General features: G+C 31.3%; 1 protein-coding gene across 6 annotated transcripts in view; it reads left to right on the top strand.

The window, feature by feature from the left end:
* Positions 1-1,861: 1,861 nt before the first annotated feature.
* Positions 1,862-19,935, top strand: part of LOC105205059 — a 41,143-nt gene continuing 23,069 nt past the window's right edge. The window contains exons 1-5 of one of the 6 annotated variants that reach the window (XM_039453917.1): positions 1,862-2,074; positions 4,425-5,083; positions 15,627-15,827; positions 15,912-16,173; positions 16,934-17,056. In XM_039453917.1, coding sequence (XP_039309851.1) covers positions 15,634-15,827; positions 15,912-16,173; positions 16,934-17,056 — 579 coding nt within the window. In that variant the 5' untranslated portion in view covers positions 1,862-2,074; positions 4,425-5,083; positions 15,627-15,633. Of the gene's footprint in view, positions 2,075-3,934; positions 5,084-15,626; positions 15,828-15,911; positions 16,174-16,933; positions 17,057-19,935 lie in introns of those variants that run through there. The other 5 variants (XM_039453871.1, XM_039453816.1, XM_039453728.1 and 2 more) reach the window with 5 other exon arrangements.

Below are 19,935 nucleotides of genomic sequence, written 5' to 3'. Positions count from 1 at the left end.
ATGGGAATCTTATGTAAATCAATATGGCGACTTTATGCTAGATGCTCATTGGCCCATCGGTCTTATGTTGTGCTTGTGTTACATTATGCATTTCATGTGCGAGGCCCTTGACCCATAGGTCTTATGTTATGCTTATGTTATGTTATGCATTTCATGTGCGAGGCCCTTTAAAGTAGAGTCCTATATAAAAAGAGAAGCGACATTGATGTCCGAAGCTCTGATTGGTAATCTGATTGATACTTGATTGGCTAAGCGAGCAACCATATTGTGACCACAGCTGTTTGTAGAATGATACGAATGATCTGTTTGTTTTCTGTTCCTGAACTCCCTGAATTAGTGTGCACTTAAAGTGAAATAGATATATATTTGAAAGTTAGTGAAAACAAGAAGGAACGTTCCAGTGCAGTCTAGTGCAGGAATAGAAAACAAGCCTGATGTTTGATGATGTTAGAGCACCTCAGTGAAGTTAGCCGGGCAACTTCAACGTATCGAACTTTAATTAATTGCATTTGTTTGGTGGTCGTTTGGTGGTCTTTGGTAGTCCAGTCCGATCGTTTGGTGGTTAGTCGTTTTCCTGTAAAATAAAGAAGTAATTTTCGGTGTGAAGTTAGCCGGACAATTTTTATTTTTCAACCGATTTAACTCAAGCAGGGCTCATTCGACGCGGAATCATTTGGTGGTCACGAATATCGCGATGAATAAAACGTTTGGTGGTCAATCGTTTTCCCGGAAAATAGAAAAAACCGTACGCTCACGCCATGAGTTGCATGAAAACGTGACCTAAGCTGTGTAATTTGGTGGATAAATATTATTTTTTAACCGATTTAACTCAAACAGGGCTCATTCGACGCGGAATCGTTTGGTGGTCACGAATATCGCGATGAAAACGTTTGGTTGTCAATCGTTTTCCCGGAAAATAAAAAAAACCGTACGCTTACGCCATGGGTTGCATGAAAACGTGACCTAAGCTGTGTAATTTGGTGAATAAATATTATTTTTCAACCGATTTAACTCAAACGGGGCTCATTCGACGCGGAATCGTTTGGTGGTTAACTGTTTTGTTGAAAAATATATGTACAAAACCCATATGCCCACTTTTTTGTTCATAAACGATTTGAACAAAAAAGTGGGCATATGGGTTTTGTACATATATTTTTCAACAAAACATTTGACCACCAAACGATTCCGCGTCGAATGAGCCCCATTTGAGTTAAATCGGTTGAAAAATAATATTTATTCATCAAATTACACAGCTTAGGTCACGTTTTCATGCAACCCATGGCGTGAGCGTACGGTTTTTTTTATTTTCTGGGAAAACGATTGACCACCAAACGTTTTCATCGCGATATTCGTGACCACCAAACGATTCCGTGTCGAATGAGCCCTGTTTGAGTTAAATCGGTTAAAAAATAATATTTATTCATCAAATTACACAGCTTAGGTCACGTTTTCATGCAACCCATGGCGTGAGCGTACGGTTTTTTCTATTTTCCGGGAAAACGATTGACCACCAAACGTTTTCATCGCGATATTCGTGACCACCAAATGATTCCGCGTCGAATGAGCCCTGTTTGAGTTAAATCGGTTGAAAAATAAAAATTGTCCGGCTAACTTCACACCGAAAATTACTTCTTTATTTTACAGGAAAACGACTAGCCACCAAACGATCGGACTAGACTACCAAAGATCACCAAACGACCACCAAACAAATGCAATTAATTAAAGTTCGATACGTTGAAGTTGCCCGGCTAATTTCACTGAGGTCACAATCGACCCTCAGTATAGAATTTTGTGATGGTAATATAGAACTCTGTGGTTGGCAGCCATTATATCCCGAATTACTTCGAGTTTCCATCACACGAGGTCTCCAAAATCGATTCGGAGCTTTCGTCGACCCTTGAGAAACGCAACAATGGTATATTCCGTTAATCACGAAAAGTCAGTGTAACATTTCTTGTGTTTGTGGCTTTTGTTCGATTTTGCATATTTACTTGTGCAATACAAATACAAATTGGCTTTGAAAGTGACGCTGTGTTAAGCAAATTTACGTATTTTTATTAAAAAAGTTTGTCGGGTAAGTGCGACAGAGAAGGTTTGTGCGTGATGCGTAATGATTTAGTTTATATGTACAGAAATCCATATTGATATGTAGGTATTCCTATCTTGTATATAAAACAAAAGTCCAAAGAAAAAGAGGGAGAGAGAAAAAAATATTTATGAAGATAGCGAATTTTAAACTAGGTAACTTTGTCTTTTGCATTCACACTTGAAAGTAATTACTGAAAGCTTCGTATAATCCCAGCCAAAAGTTTAATCATTGTCATTAAGCATATGTTGAAATATACAGTAATTGTATTTCTATATTTTAAGGGGAGATAGTAGTTGAAAACTTTGAAAAACAATTACTTATTTTTTTGCATTTTATTAAAGTATTGAATGTCTTGAATGTATAATCCAATAAAAATTAATGAAATTACAGAATTTTAAATGCAAGATTTCTGCGATAGTAAAATATTTAATTAATATATAATAAAATATTTAATAAATATATACTCTAATATATGTGCTGTTTGATGTTTTTAAATAGTTTATTTTTTTATGAATTTCTATCATAAGATGGCTACAGTTTATTACTTGTTTCTAGTTAAACATTAGGACTGTGTTTAAAAACAAAACAAAAGGTTTTAATATTCAAGTGATCCCATATATTATTTTTGATTTTTTTTTTAGAGAACACAGTTGACACTTTTGATACAAATCAACACACATTACTTTTCATTTATAATTTGTTTCAAACACAATCGACATTATAATTTTGCTAAGAGAATCAAGTCTCAGACAGAAAGAAGAGAAAGAATGCTTTATGTTTTCCTTATTTAACATGTTTAACTGTTATTCTTTGTTACTATTGCCTGTATTTTTTATTATTTATTATACTTTAGAATTCTTGAACAATATTAGGAGTAGGATTAGATATTTGCACATAAAATATAAATAATTTACATTATGTGTAACATTGTCTTACATATCATCTATGTAAATAATAATTTATGAATTATAGAAGATTTAGAAATATAGTAAAAATTATATTCAGTTTTTAAATTTTTAATATTATATGTTTTTATTTTGTTAATACTAAGGTTGGATACATTCTTATAACTTAATCCCTTTTTCCTTTTATTGTGTTATCTAGCTTATAATAATTTACATAGCTTGCTCCTAAATAACAATGCATGTTTAAAAAAATATTTTAAAGACATCTTTTAGACATGTATCTGTTTGAATTGTTTGTTGATCACAGTTAACCATAAAAGATTACAAGGGTATTATGTATTTTATAATCATATTTTATAATCTTTTATATTTTACGTTAAGATTTATAACTCATTTCCTTTTAAAATAAATCTTGTAAGGTTAGGTATCAATAGTTTGTATGTACGTATACTATGCATATTATGTTTCATTCAGTTGTAATAAATTGTGCTCAAGTGTGTTAATTTTATGTTAATTTATATCTCCTAAAAGGAAAGCAGCTTTTATTCTTGTTTATTAAATATTAAACATGTATTAAGTGACACATTGGAGTATATGGGTGATGATTCCTAATGCAGCCTAAAAGAGAAGTAAATTTCATTTTAACTGCCAGAAAATACTTTTTATAAATATTCTTTAATCTTTTGATTCTCATGTTAATTTCCTAAACGTAAGTTCTCTTTGGGACAGATCCCAAAAAATTCTCTTATAATAGTAAAGTCTAATACTATAATAGTAAAGTCCAAATACTAGCATGTCATTTCAATTTGGGGTAATATTTTTTTAACAAAAGATGAAAATAAAACTTTTTTAAAACATGAATACAAATTACAAAATGTCTTCTATTAGATGGTATAACAGTTTTTATAATACTGTTTTACGTTAATAATTAATGTTTTAGCAGCGACACAACTTAAAAGAGCATTTGAAAAAGTTGGCTTCAAAATGACACAGTAAGCAGTAATAATAGAATTTAGACGTGCCCCATGGAGAAGAAGTTAACTATAAAATAAACTAAGTAATAAAATATATTTTTAAAATATATTAAACAATATTTTTATTGAATACAATAAAAATAATATTTATTTTGAAGCTCAAAATATATAAAAATAAAATATTAAGGTGACAAAAGAAGGTCAAGTTGAAAAAAGTGAAGATAAAAAATTATAATATTAATCTCATGAAGGAGAATGAAATTACTGACCTAATCTCTCAATCACCAAGAAGAAAAAAAAAGGCTATATAAAGTTCAAAAAACAAGGCAGTTGGGGCGGACAGGATTCCATCAAAAATACTTGAGCTCTTGAATGAGAGGGCATTACAGCACTACATAAAATATTTAACGTCATTTATTTATAGTGGTTATTACCCTTAACGTCATTTATTTACAGTGGTTATTACCCTGAATAATGGCCAACCTCCACTTTTATCTCCTTGCTTAAGAAGATCGACGCAAGGAAATATGAGGACCATAGGCTCATTAGTTTAATGAGTCATATCCTAAATATATTCCTAAAGATAATACATCAGAGGATTTATAAAAAAATGTGAAAGAGACATAAGCGATTCACAGTTTGGGTTTAGACAAGAGTTAGCTACAAGGAAAGCATTAGTCACCAAGCAAGTGCTTGACCAGAAAACTATGACCAAAAAAAAGATGTATGTCTGTGTTTCTTAGACTACGAAAAAGCATTTAATAGGATACAATATCATAAATTAATGCTACTCTTCAAAAAACTTGACATAGATCAAAAAGACATCCAATGTATTGAAAACCTGTACTGGTATCAAACTACATGGGTGAAAGTGAATAACGACATGTCCACTTCCATACAAATTAGGAAAGGAATGTGACAAGGATGCGTGCTGTCGCCACTCCTATTCAACTTATACTCAGAAGCAATTTTTTAAGAAACCTTGGAAGACAAGAAAATGGGGTTTAAGGTTAATGGAATGTGGGTTAACAACATTCGATACGCCGACAACACGGTTTTAATTGTTGGCAATATAGATGATCTACAACATCTGGTTAATGTGATAAGACAACACAGTAAGTCAATGGGTTTAAACATCAATACCAAAAAGATGAAATTTATAATCGTAACAAGAGACTTGAATGTATTCAATAACTCCAGCATAACATTTGATACAAGGCCCATAGAAAGAGTTAATAAATTTAAATATCTTGGAACATGTTTGTTTGAGGACTGGATGTCAGACAATGAAATAAAATGTCGCATAGAGCAGGCTCGACAGATATTTTTAAGATTTAGACGAGTGTTTACCTGTTCGGATTTTGATCTTGATTTGAGAATAAGATTCGTGAAATGCTATATTTGGTCGGTGCTTTTTTATGGAGTGAAGGGTTCAGAAAGTGAGTGCTATCAACAAGCTAGAAGCCTTTGAAATATGATTGTATTGTAGGATCCTCAGAGTGCCATGGACGGCGAGAATAAAAAATGAGGAGGTTTTAAAGTAAAAATTGTTCAAAAGTTTAGTGTCGTTATTGAAATTAATTAATTTCATTTCTTTGTTTTTTTATGTGAATCATCACTAGACTAATCTTTTGTGATAATTGGATTCTTTGTCTAATATGTCTACTTTACCCCAATCAAATATGTGATTGTGTGACATCTTATGTTCTGTTATTACCATGTGTTTGGATAGCTCTAATTTTATATTATTAATGTGTTTTTTTAGACTCTTAATTTTGTTTTTTGATTGTCCTATGTAAGACGAGTCACAATTAGTACAGTTTATTTTGTACACTACATTGTTATTAAGAGATCAAGAGCTTATATCTTTTCGTGATTTGACAATTTTGTTAAGCTTATTTAAATAACGGTATCCTATCAGAGTATTCTGTCTATGTAATTTAGAAGAAATTGTGTCTAATATATTTAATGCAAGGCATAATAATGAAGTTATCGGATTTATTGTCAGTTATTTAAATCATGATCCATGTTGTTCATCAAGTTTTTTTATAGAGTTAAAGCTATAATGATTTTTTAAATTTTAGTGTTAATCAATGAAAAAATAATATCCAACAGATACACAATTATCATGTTACACAATTACTGCTTTGTTACTTTTCAAACTGATTCAGCATATCAATTTACATATGAAATTTTCAAAAAAGAATTTCTGTTATACTGAAACTTCTAGACTTATTCTAAAAGCACAGTATTCTTTGTAATTCCAAGGGTGCACTATGCTTATCTTATACATACAATGTCTTAAATTTCCATGCATAGCAAATGTTGACTAACAAAACTATTTTTATAATTTTTTGTTGTTTTTCAAATTGTAGCTTGCATTCTTTGTTAGTGTCTGTACTTTCATTCTGTAGGAAGATTTTTTAATCTGTGTCTTCAATAAAAAGATTTATCTATTCAAAAATATTTACATATACATTCAACTCCAGCATTGCTTTAAAGTTTTAGAATTATTACTTCCAGAAGATGTGTAAAAGATGTATGTATAAAGCAATATATGATAATTTTACTTAATTAATAATTAGAATTAAATATTTAAATTGATTTTTAATGTATATATTACCTTGAAAAAGGTTTCTGTGAAGTTAGCACTTCATTTTTCTGCACTGCAAGTTTCTATGCAAGTTTTATTTGCACCCTTAATAGTTTTAGAGTTCCTGATAGTTTATAACAATAGTTCCGCTGAAATAACATTAAAAATAATAATTTGAAAATATGAGGTGCCAACTTGAGGTGGCACCTCAAGTTTTGAAGAAATTGATTTTGATTATGGAATTCTATAGTTCTCGAAGAGTTCTAGAGTTCTCAATAAGTATAAACAATAGTTTTGGTCATGAAATATTTTTAAAAAATTATTTAATTTTTTTATCCGCACTTCAAGTGTCGAAAAAATTGTTTTTGACTATGGAATTCTATAGTTCTCGAAGAGTTCTAGAGTTCTCAATAAGTATAAACAATAGTTTTGGTCATTAAATATTTTAAAAAAATTATTTAATTAATTTTTTTATCTGCACCTCAAGTGTCGAAAAAATTGTTTTTTACTATGGATTCTTTAGTTCTCGAAAAGTTCTAAAGTTCTCAATACATTACATTAATAGTTCCGACCTATGTATATATTTAAACAATTTTTAAACTAGCACGTTGGCATCGCACTACAAAAGCAAAGTACCATCTTGTTGAGAGTTCTTCACCCAAAGTTGGCACCTCATATTTTCAAATTATCATTTTTAATGTTATTTCGGCGGAACTATTGTTATAAACTATCAGGAATTCTAGAACTATTGAGGGTTCAAGTAGAACTTGCATAAAAACTTGCGGTGCAGAAAAATGAGGTGTTAACTTCACAAAGGCTTGAAAAAGTACATTTACTATTAGAATTTGAACTCAGAATTTCTGAATCATGAAGTTACCTGCTAATATACTATACGTCATTACTTAAATTGAGAAATATGTTATTTATGTTGTAAACAGTGCACTATTTACTACAAATTAAAATTTTTTTGTTTTTATTCGGATGTATTAATTCTATTCAAGTATATGTTTCTTGAAATATGATAAACTGAGAGTCGTGTACACAACATTGCACGGTACAAATACAAACGGGCACAATATATATTTACTGTAATATAATTTAAACACGACACTCTGAGATGTCACATAACAATGATTTTACTTGGACTAATTACATGATAATCGTACAAGGACTTAAACCCTCTAATCGCGACACCACTCTGACTTTTGTAGGAAGGAGTAGTAGTATGGTCGAAAAAAATGGAAAGTGAAGTGTGTCGCTTTGTGTTAAAAGTGTCGACTGTGTTCTTTAAAATGAAAGCAGTCAACATTTAGAAAGATACGAATATAGGCATTTGATCAAATATGTTGGACCAATCAAAAGTGGTCCCCTCGTGTCGCGACTCTTATTAGAGGGTTTCTAGACTGATCTCGTGGGGCACCGTAGAATTAGCTATGTACATCCTTACACATAATGACACAACGGATGAATTTTTGACATGCGTTAAATACCATGTGAATGCTTAATTATGACAGTTTAATGTTATCTACAACGTGTGGTTTTTTGACATGCGCTATATACCGTGCGAATTCTTTATTATGACAGTTTAATGTTATTTTTGCTGCTGAAGAAGATCAAATTAGACCGAAACGTACCGCACTTGAAATCTTGTTAGATTTTAATAAATTATTTAAATCAATAACCGTCTTGCTCGTCTTGGCCTTTAATTATACTTTGTTAATAAACTGTTTTGAAAAATATTTATCTTTTATAAGTAATTTTCTTATAAGTCTTATAAATTTTTTGTAAGTCTTATTTATATATTTATTACTTTCTTAATTTTGTAAACGTGAGTTTAAAGAAATATTTACCAAAATTTTTTAAAATTAAATCTGAATTTACTATATAAAATTTTTTTACTATAAGATAGAGTGGCTTTAGACTAAACCGTTTTTTGTTTTGAGTGCAGAGTACACTTAAAATTCTCCTTTTCATAAGACTTAATTTTTTCTTAAATATTATTTAAAATAATTATTTTACCCTAATGTCTAATCTTTTATTAGGAATAATCAGCATCTAATTTATGTCTACTAGAGGTTTATAGGGTCGTTGATTATAAATCTGTGATCAAAAATTATAAAATTAAAAATGGCAGATCCAATATAGCGGATCAAAATATCACTCTCAAATCTAACAAAATTTAGTAATTTTATTTGCCATATTGAATTTTGAAAGTTTGATTACAGATTTATAATCAATGTGTGATCCCAAAAATATTTGAAATATAAATTTATTCAAATACAAGAAAATTTTACATTTTTATTATATTGCCTTTTTAAAAGTAAATAGCGATTTTTTGTATAAATAGGACCTTTACATTGACCTTTAAAATGAACCCAGAAAAAACATTATCTTAATTTTTATGGAAGTTATATGCATTTCTCATTTTTATCCTATTTTAAGAATTTTTGGTACAGTATGCAAATCAAGAGGGTAAGTTTCTACGGATGTTGATTTTTTTGTGCAGAATCTTATTCTTTATCTTTAAAATGAGTTTAGCAAAAAGTTGTTATTTTTATTTTTGTGAAAGATAAATTTTTGAATATTTGGCACATATGTGCCACTTGGCACGAAAGAATTAAAGAAAATTATACGATCACAAAGTTTGTACACAGAGTGCGCAAAACAAAACATGATCCAAAGTCTGGTTTAAAACTATCTTGTTTTATGATACTAGACTTCAATAAATATTACATATAATGTATTAAATCTGAATTTAAATATTTCAATTTACTACAATTAAGAGAAGAACCAATACTTTAAACATTATTTAAAAGTTAAGTAAATGTAATTTTAATTCATATATTAACATTAGAAAACTTTTTTTTCTTAACCCTTAAACACACCGATCCCGTAAAATATGTAAACACATTTTTGAGTCTGGAAGACTTTTTCAACTTTGAGAAGTTATAACTTTGGTTCTAATCAACATTTTTTAACAATCTTTTTTTTATATGAAAGTTTAGAATCTCAGAAATGTGACTGCATAATCGATATTGCCGAAAAATGACTTATTGTTAAGTTATAAAAGGAAAACCATTAAGCAAAAATTAGAAATTGTTCAAAAATCCACTTTTCCTTTAAAAAGTCATTTCTCCGCAATAAAAAAAACTCTTAAGTACTATCAAATACGACGTTTTAAAACTAAAGAGTCATACTTTAAAAAAAAATTATGGTATTGTCATTTCTTTTAAAAAGTAAAATTATATAACAAGGAGAATATTTTATAGGTATTTATTTTAGAGGTATTTTTGGGTGTCTAAAAATCCACTTTTTCTAAAAAAATTATATTTTTGCAACAAAAAACTTTTAAAGACTTTACAATACGGCGTTTTAAAGTTAAAGAGTCATATTTAAAAAAAAAATTATGTCACTGCTATTTTTATTAAAAAATATACTTACGTAACAAGGCAAATATGAAGTATTTTTTATAAATTCAAGATGTCTAAAATTGAAAATTGATGTGTTTCATAATATATTTTAGATTCTATGCAAAAATCCTTTCTTTAGTATTACAGGCACTATAGTATTTTAACTTTAGACAGAGTAACATACGCGAACGGATCAGTTCAAATGTGTTTCGCCCAGTTTTTTTTACATAAGATTACTCACGAAAAGTTTTACACACAATGGTAATCCTGCAGACTCTAACAAAACTTTGCTGCTATGCCGTTCGAATTCTAGTTGACAAAAAAGATTGATTAATCATATCAATCCAAAGAGGAGATTTCATACTTTTTTTATGTCCTAGTCCGAACCTTCTATCTCATTCCGTCTTCACACAGCAAGCGTTCGAAACTTCATATGGGGTCTCTCAGACCCACTTATGTGTTTAAGGTTAAAAAGAGCATGAATAAACTACAAATCTTTATTTCTTTAAATTATCAACGGATTATATTTTTGTCAATATCAAATAATTATAAAATGCAATATTTATATTCTGAGAAATAAGATGGTAAAATCGGTTTTGCTGAATATTGCGTTTCCGTTTCAAATCCTACTACTTATCAGGCCACCCTTGTATGATAAAAAAAGATTGTATTTTCTCTAAATTGTAGAATAATGAAATGTTTTGAACACACTTTTTTATACATCAATGATTTTTTGATTAAAATATTGAATTTTTACATACCCTATGATCAGAAAGTACCGGGAATTTTTTATTTAAAAGTACCGCGCATGCGGGAACCGGTTTATTTTTTTTTCTTATGTTGGTACGACCTTAAGACGCACATCTGTCAGGTTTTAGTGCCATCCGATCATTAGTGTCTGCCTGGCGTTTGTTTACATCAGTCAACTTTTTTCATTTTGCCGCATTTTACCATGAATAATTTTGTTGAACAAAGAGTTTGTTTGAAATTTTGTGTTGCGAACGAAATTTCGTGTGCCGATGCACTGAAAATGTTGCAAAAAGCATTTTGCGAATCTGCTCTATCAAAAACAAGAGCATACGAGTGGTATAAAGACTTTAAAAGTGGTCGTACGGTGGTGGAAGATTTCCCTCGTTCCGGACGTCCATCGACGTCGAACACCGATGAAAACGTGAAGTGAAAGAAATGCTGCTTGAAAATTGTCATACCAGCTTAAGAGAGATGTCTAGTGAACTTGGCATTGCATATGGAACGGCACAGCATATTGTGGTTGATGTTTTGGGTATGGATTCTTGGATTTTGCATGATGATAACGCACCATCGCACCGAGCCCGAATTATACTGAATTATTTGACCAAACATCAAGTAAATACCATCAAGCAAGCACCGTATTCACCTGATATGGCCCCGTGCGACTTTTTTTTGTTCCCCAAGTTGAAGTTGCCACTTCGTGGAAAGAGATTTCAGTCGATCGAGGAGATCAAAGAGAATGCGACGAGGGAACTAAAGGCCATCCCTTCGTCGGCCTACCAGGGATGCATGGAGGACTGGGTCAAGCGTTGGCACATGTGTGTTGCTTCAGATGGATCATATTTTGAAGGAGATAAAATAAATTTGCCTGAAATTTAACTCTATTTTGTTTTATTTAAAAATTCCCGGTACTTTCTGATCATAGGGTATTGTATTAAAAAAGACACTGAACTTTTATAGCACACCAACCAGTATATGGAACATTCCATATGGAATTCTCCAACAAATGACAAGTTAGCGTCAACTTTCACAAACACAATGCCGCGTGTTACGCTACCATTATTAATATGAGCTACTTGAGCTACAGCAATTGGAGTATACACATATACTAATCTCTCGTCGAATTTTTAACAAAACTAAAATGTCTCTGGAAGTTTTATTGAGTTTGAAGCGAAAAATACAAACACGTTATTTTTGAAAAGGAATGTGTGTTTAAATTTACTTCAAACTCAATAAAATTTAGAGATTTTTTTCCAAAAAAAGTAAGCAAATGGTTGCTGAGAGCGTAGCACGGTAAGCAGTGCGCAGCAAAATTTCCAAATTAAAATTTTAATATATTTATTTTAAATCCATAGACGCTTCTTTTTGGACTATCATCAGCATACATATTCCAAATTGAACAGTCTTTCAAAGATAAGGTAATAAGAACATCTTCGTACTCTTCCTCACGTTACATTAGCACGAGATTTATAGATTGTGTGAAAATAAAATATCGAACTAGAAAACAAATTTATGTAAGAGATACTAATCAAAAATGTTACCTTAAAATCTATATGAAGCACAACTCATCACCTTTGTCAACGAGCATCAATATAATATTAAAATTATGCAGAGGAAAATACAAGTTACATTTATCAAACATCAAATAACATCGATAAATTAAATTCCGTTTTGTGCGATGGTTAACAGTAAAATGAGACGAAATAACAGTATTATCGAAATGAATTTGTAAGGTCATATAAACTACCAATACTATATAAACAATAAATACAAAATAAATATACAAATAATGGCATTTTTGTACATGTTAATTATCTTAAAGTAGACCGTCAATTTTAAAAGAACAGTGATAAAATTTAAAATTAAAAATAAAAATAATACAGAGGTTAATTATTTAATATTAAATGTAAAAACGTAAATAATGAAAAGCCTAATTGAGTTCAAGTATTAAGAATATGTATCCATGATACAAGAACTCAATATTTGCTTATAAATTTATATCATTTTTTTTTTTATTTACAAGGAAACCTTCGGAAGTGTCCGCCTCAGACTTTAAACGAGCTTTTAATATGTTGTAATACGGATAAAAATAAGGGACACGTATTTTTTTATACGTGCTCAATCTTACTTTTAGGAGGTGAAACATCTCTTTGAAGAAAATTGTTTTTCTTTCAAAGCGTATATCGTCGAAACTATAAAAGATAGAGAAATATGTTCTAAATAAAAGTTGTATGGCTTGAAGAGTACTTTATAACAACAAAAAAAAAAAACAATTAAAAAAAATTTTTTTTAATACTTTCCCCCACCACTTATTTATTTTTAAAAATTTTTATTTTTTTTAATAAGCAAAATAAAGCTTATTTTATTACGAATTCAACGATATATGATAAAGTTATGCGACATTTTTATTTTTCAAAAATAATTAAAAATCACCCCATAACGTATGATACGCGCACCCGTTTGTATACTACGGAAGTGTCCTCCTTTGATTTTGACGAGCGTTTAATACGTTGTAGTACAGATCAACATAAAGGACACGTATTTTTTTGTACATGCCATAATGTACTTTTAAGGATGAAACACTCTTGAAAAAAATCGGTGTTTTTCTTTCGAAGCTTGTATCGTAGAAACTATAAAGAATAGAGAAAAATGTTCTAATTGAAAGTTAAATGGCTTGAAGAGTACTTTATAACAGTGATTTTAAAAATTAAAAAAAATTTATTTTATATTTTTCCTCACTACTTACCTATTTTTTCAAAATTTTTATTTTTTTTTTTTTATAAGCAAAATAAAGATTATTTTATGATGCGACCTTTCTATTTTCCAAAAACATTTAAAAACTTCTCTAGAAGCATATGGTACGTGCGCTCACGCATTATGTTTTTCTCGTATTTTTTCGTAATAGGAGACGAAATCATTTCGAAGACAGTCTGCGTAAATATCATAAAATCGCACTTATCGAGCAAAACATTTATGTAATACTTGAATGTAGGTATACATATTAAGATCAACACTACCGAGACATAAAAATTAAATTTTAATATAAGAAATGATCCAAAGCGTACGCGCCAAGTGGCGTTGTTATGTATATTTTTATACTAATCAAATTTTGTATATAATAAACACAAATTAAATTGTATAAATGCACTATAAAAGGTGAAATTTTTAACTAATTTTTAAATTAGTTTTATGTTAGTTCTCTTGTTAGTTGATGAGCTGGCATTAGATAGTAAAGGTATGGGTGAGTAATAATTTTTTGTAAACCAAGTCTTTTTGTAAAAGGTTGTAAAGAACAAATGTTCTAATCGAATCATGTAGATCAGTAAATAAATGTTTAACTTATATTAATTATATTATTTTGTACACAAAAAATTAGTATCTTACAACATCGTCATTGTTGTTATACTTCAGTGTGGTGTCATTTTATTTTGAAGTAACCAAAAGAAATATTTGCAATTAAAAACAAATTATGAATAAATAATAATTTTTTTACTCATAATTTGTTTTTTGTACTGTGACATATTATTTAAAAAATTTGACTAATTTTAGCGGTTTAAAAGAAGTCGCTATTATTTTATTATAACTACTATTATTATTATTATTATAAAATTCTTATTTCAACATTTATTGTATTGATTTGTCCTCAATGCTTTTTCGCGTAGTCAATGTCAAATAAGACAAATCCGTTTTATTGTAAAATAATATTGAACGCACGGATGGATAGGTGTACCATGCGTTATGGAGTGGTTTTTAATTATTTGTGGAAAATGGAAAGGTCGCATCGTAACTTTGTCATATACCATTGAATTTGTAATAAAATAACCTTTATTTTGCTTATAAAAAGAAATAAAAGTTTAAAAAATAGATAAGTGTAAGAGAAAATGTAAAAAAAAATTTAAGAAAATTTTTTTAATCACTGTCATAAAGTACTTTTCAAGCCATTTAATTCAATTAGAACATTTTTCTCTATTTCTTATAGTTTCTACGATACATGCTTAAAAAAAAAAGAGATTTTTTTTAAAGGGGTTTTACCCTTAAAAGTGCATTAGGGCACATATAGAAAAATACGTATCCTTTATTTTAATCTGTACTACAACGTATTAAACGCTCGTCAAAATCGAAGGGGGACACTTCTATAGTACACGGATGGGTGCGCGTATCATGCGTTATGAGTTTTTAATTATTTTTAGAAAATAGAAATGTTGCGTCATAACTTTATCATATACCGTTGAATTCATAATAAAATAAGCTTTATTTTGCTTATAAAACAAAATAAAAATTTTGAAAAAAAATAGGTAAGTGATGAGGGAAAGTATTGAGAAAAATTTTTTTAAGTGTTTTTTTTTTGCTTTTTTTGTTATAAAGTACTCTCCATTCAACTTTCATTTAAAACATTTTTCTCTATCTTTTATAGTTTCGACGATATACGCTTCGAAAGAAAAAAACCGATTTTCTTCAAAGGGGAGTTTTACCTCCTAAAAGCGAGATTAGGCACATATAAAAAAATACGTGTCCTTTATTTGTATCTGTATTACAACATATTAAAAACTCGTTTAAATCTGAGGCGGACACTTTTGAAGGTTTCCTTGTTAGATAAGTAGCATTTCTGAAATTCTGCATTTATGAAAGAATATTTATTATCCAGTACTTTCACACTATTCTTGCCAATTTTTTTATTTTTGTTAAAAATCCGATGAGAGATTACACATGTTTACCCCAACCTATTGTACCTCGAATACTAATAATGGTAACAAGTGTAATGCACGAAACAATGTTGTGCTTGAAGGTTTCCGCTAGCTAGTGTCACTTGTAATACGTTTCATGTGTTAGTTAAGACGCTATTACAAAAGTTCGATCTTTTTCTGATCATACTATGTGTATATTTTCTTTCTTGGTTTTTAACAGATAGAAGATGAAAATAAAGCGTAGTAAATCTCTTTCTCCCGAACCATCTAGTAGTTCAGATGGTTCGACGAAACGTATAAAACTTGAAGCTGCAAATCTAAATGGAACAACGGCATCTTTGAATATTCTGGAGTTCTCAGACGATGTTTTGCTTAATATATTGAAATACCTGTATCCACAGGATCTCATGGCAGTCAGTTTGTAAGTTGCATATCTATCTATACTCACTACGTGTCTTGTGGTGCTTTCTTTACTATAATTTTTATAATTGATTTCTCTTCGTAGATGTTGTCAGAGATTTGCACAGTTAACACAAGACAGAACTTTGTGGAGAAGAGTGGATTTTCGAACAAAGTCTATATTTCTAGATGACTTAAATCATTACATGAAGTTTTTGCAACCGATAACAATGAGTTTAGCAATACGTGGCAATTTGAATTCTCGTGAATGTTCATCTCTCACACAAAAATTCTTTAATAATGTGAAAACTTTGTGCGATCAACTCAAAGAATTGATCATTGAAGAATATTACATCAATGGAGATAAGGTATATTTTATGATACATATAAAAATGTACAATATTATATTATCTCTTTGTATTCTTATTTTGAAAAAGATTTTTTAACTTAAAAAAAATTGACACATGATTTTTTATTCACATATACTTTTTAACATTAGAGCATTAGGCGTTGTCATCTTCAAGGTAATAAATAATGAACAAATAATAATTTAAGCATTAAAAGTAATAAGTAAATAATTTGTTATTTAAAAAATACTTTGTTTATAGTAATATTGATAAATATTGATGTGGAAAACAATTTAAAAATATGTGTTTATAATTTATATGTAATAATAAATAATATTTTTACCATTATAATATCATATTTAAAAGGAATTGTATAATTTATTATTATTGTATACTTTCTTATACAATAATGATAGGATAAAACTTTATTTTTTATTTTGAAGTTTTTAAACTTCATCCTTTTTTATGAATATAGTTCTTCAAATTTTTTTTATTTGCAATTAAATTATTTAAATTTTTTTCTATAATATTATATTTTAGAAAATTGTTTGAAAAGACTATATGATCAAAAAATTTGAAAAGAATCTAGAATATCTATGCGTTAATCATAAACTTATACTTAAAAATTGATCAAGTTCTTGTATTATGTGAAAAGATTGAAGAATGTTTTTAAAATGTTTATATTATAAAGTATTCTATCTGATCTGCTTTTCTTTTTACCTTTCTTTCTTTTCATTATAAAGGAATATATATTTAATTTACTACAATGTGATTTTTACAGATTCATATAACAGATTTTCCATGCACCATTGAAAAGCTATCATTAGAAGGTTGCAAAATGAATTACTTACAGAGTAATAAATCTTATTTTTTTAAAATGGATCTTCACATGCCTAATCTGACTGTAAGTTAATATCTTAATAGAGTATCTCTTTGTATCTCTTTATATCAAAACAATTGTTATTTTTGTAATTTACTTTCTTATTAATTTTTTTTATAATATCTACAATTTTGCAGTTTATTTTTTGAATTTGCTCTATATAAATTATTTTGTTTATGATATAAAATTGTACAGTTTACATTACAATTAAGGTACCTAAACCGAAGGCCGAGTCTCAATAAGGCTCACTTTTGAATTTATCTCAAAACACGCTTTACGCCTACAGGATATGCTTCAAAGATGTATCATAGGAAATAAATAGGAAATAAAGAGGCTGAAAAATTAGAAAAGACAGCAACACATCTGTTTAAGATGTTTATATATCTTTTCGTCACAACAAAACTTGTGACGAAAAGACATATAAACATTTTTATAAAAATTTGCAATAAAGTATATTAAATATACATTATTTTATGATTTATTAACATTTTACAGTATTATTCAACTTTTTAATTATAGAAAATAACACACTAACGCGCGCGCGCGCGCGCGCACACACACACACACACACACACACACACACACACACACACACACACACACTTTTGAAATAAATATAGGTATTATAAATATATTTGAATTAAATATAAGTATTGTTATTTGTTTTTTATGTGTGAGGCTTGTACCAAAAGATAACTTTTAGTGCTACTAATTTTTGAAAAGTTAAACTTATGCCTAAATAGATAGAAATTTTTAAAGAATAGAAAATTTATTCTTTTTCCATAGGATTACAAATCTTGATATATCCTTTGCTATCTTAATCTACCTTACACCTAACTTACATCTATCTTTTTTTTGTTTTTTTTTTTGTAACGCAGGGGAAACATATTACGTGTACTACCAGGTTTGGGGGAGATCTAGTGGTTATGTGAGACTCTCCCCGCCGGATGTTGGCGGGAGTATACCCACTAAAACCTCTCCGGGTATTCTGCACTAGTCCTATCTTTGGGGCCCTAGGAACGTGTGCAGCATACTTCTAGAGCCCCCCGAACCCATTGGCAAGCGCCAACCTAATCCCGCCCAGGGAGAGAGAACTTCTCTCCCCCGGGCTGCGGAGGCTACCCTTGAGTGGGTGAGAGGGACACCACCTTCACCTTCTCCTTTCCTTAGTGTTTAGGTGGCAAAATAAGGGAAGCCAACCCCTGCTGGCACCCCCATACTCTCTCCCGCCGGGTGTCGGTATCTCCGGCGGGGCATGCATCGGAGTGGGGCGCTCCTCTCTGCATAGCAATAGCGCGCCTGAGCGTCTCGAGGAGCGCCCCCTCCACTTGGCGAGACTTTGGGAGGGAGAATAATTGTGCTTGATTACGCCATTCCTCTCCCCCCCCCCGCCGACGTTAGATATTCTTGTCTATAGATGTCAGGGGATCCCTGAGACAAGGGCCCTCCGTCACGCCGGCTTTACTATCGGCGAGCGGGAGACGAGCAGAGGCCTCGGGTGGCCCCGACCCGCCGTCCGCACCGTTGGTAGGAGGAGTGAAGCCCCCCCATGTCACATCCCCCTTGTGCCTCTTGGGGTGCTGTTGTTGCCTCATCCTTCTGCTTCTTGTCTCATAAGCGAGACCTTCGGCAAAAGGGGAAGGCGGCATCTCGTTTCTTATACCATCCCCGCTCGCCTCTTCAGAAATATTTGGGAGGGGGTCTTCGCCGATGCCTCTGGGGCGCGTAGCTGGACGGCGGCGTGGTGGACCTTTCCCCATCTTTTGGGGGGGGGGGGATCTTTCGCCCCTACGTCCGCCGCATTTTTTCTCACCGGGGAGGACATGGTTCTCATCATCTCCTCTTGAGAACTCACCTCTCCCCCCGGCCACAACTTACATCTATCTTACAACTAATTACAATATTTTCCTATGTACATACACGCACACCTGGGACTTCCGCTTCCGTCGCAATTTCTCTTAATTCAATTCTTTGACCGACTTTTATTCTTGTCTCTTTTGGATTTTTTAGGTATCTCTTTCTCTCCCTTACACTTACTCATCCCCCCCCTTTCTCTCTCTTATTCTTTCACTCTTTTCACTCTTCCTATTTCTCTCTCACATTACACTCCTTTCTAGCCTCTCTGTTGCTCCTTCCCACCTCACCTTTTCCCTCCTCTCCTACATAATTTCCCTCTCTAAACATCTCCAATTTTCTTAACCAATCTTTCCCTGCCCCATTCTTCCCCACTACTCTCCACCATCTTCTTCCAACTTCTCTTTGCTACCCAATTCTCACACTTCTCCCATGTGTGCTCCCACGTCTCCTCGATTCCACACATCCTGCAAGTTCTATTTTCTCTTTCCCAATAATTTTTTTCTCTTATCCCTTCCCCCAGTTTATATCCCGCTATCCTCTTCCATCTGCTCTCAATCCAACCCTTCCTTAAATATTCTGTTACTCTCTCCCCCCTTCTTCTTTTTTATCCTCTGATACCATCTGTTACTCCTCAATCCTCTCTTCCTTTCCCATCTCTCCTCTTTTTACTTATCCCTATCCCTTTTCTTTCTTTTGCTAAAATTGAAAACTCCCCCCTCTCTCTCCCCCTCTCCCTTTTCCTTCCTTCCTCCCCCCTCTGCCTCTCTTTCCATCTTTCTTATTTCAATCCCTCTATCCCAAAAGAATCCCTTTCTTTCCATTTTTCAGTCCCACGTCCTCCCTCCTCTTTGCGCTCTCTTCGTCATCTTCTTCCAACATCTCGCCAATTCACTCTCTCTCCCCTCCGCCAATTTCTCCTCAAAACTTTAAGCCTTCTTTCCCGCTTGCGTTTTCAGTTTCTTCCTCTTGTTTCCCGCTTGAGTTTTCAACAGTTCCTCTTGTCAAGTACCCTGGCGTTTTTCAATTTACCCTCAGCACACATTTTG

This window comes from Solenopsis invicta, chromosome 1 (assembly GCF_016802725.1).
Source record: "Solenopsis invicta isolate M01_SB chromosome 1, UNIL_Sinv_3.0, whole genome shotgun sequence".
Lineage (NCBI taxonomy): Eukaryota > Metazoa > Arthropoda > Insecta > Hymenoptera > Formicidae > Solenopsis > Solenopsis invicta.
The sequence above is the reverse complement of the archived record's forward strand: the minus strand, read 5'-3'. Positions and strand labels throughout refer to the sequence as shown.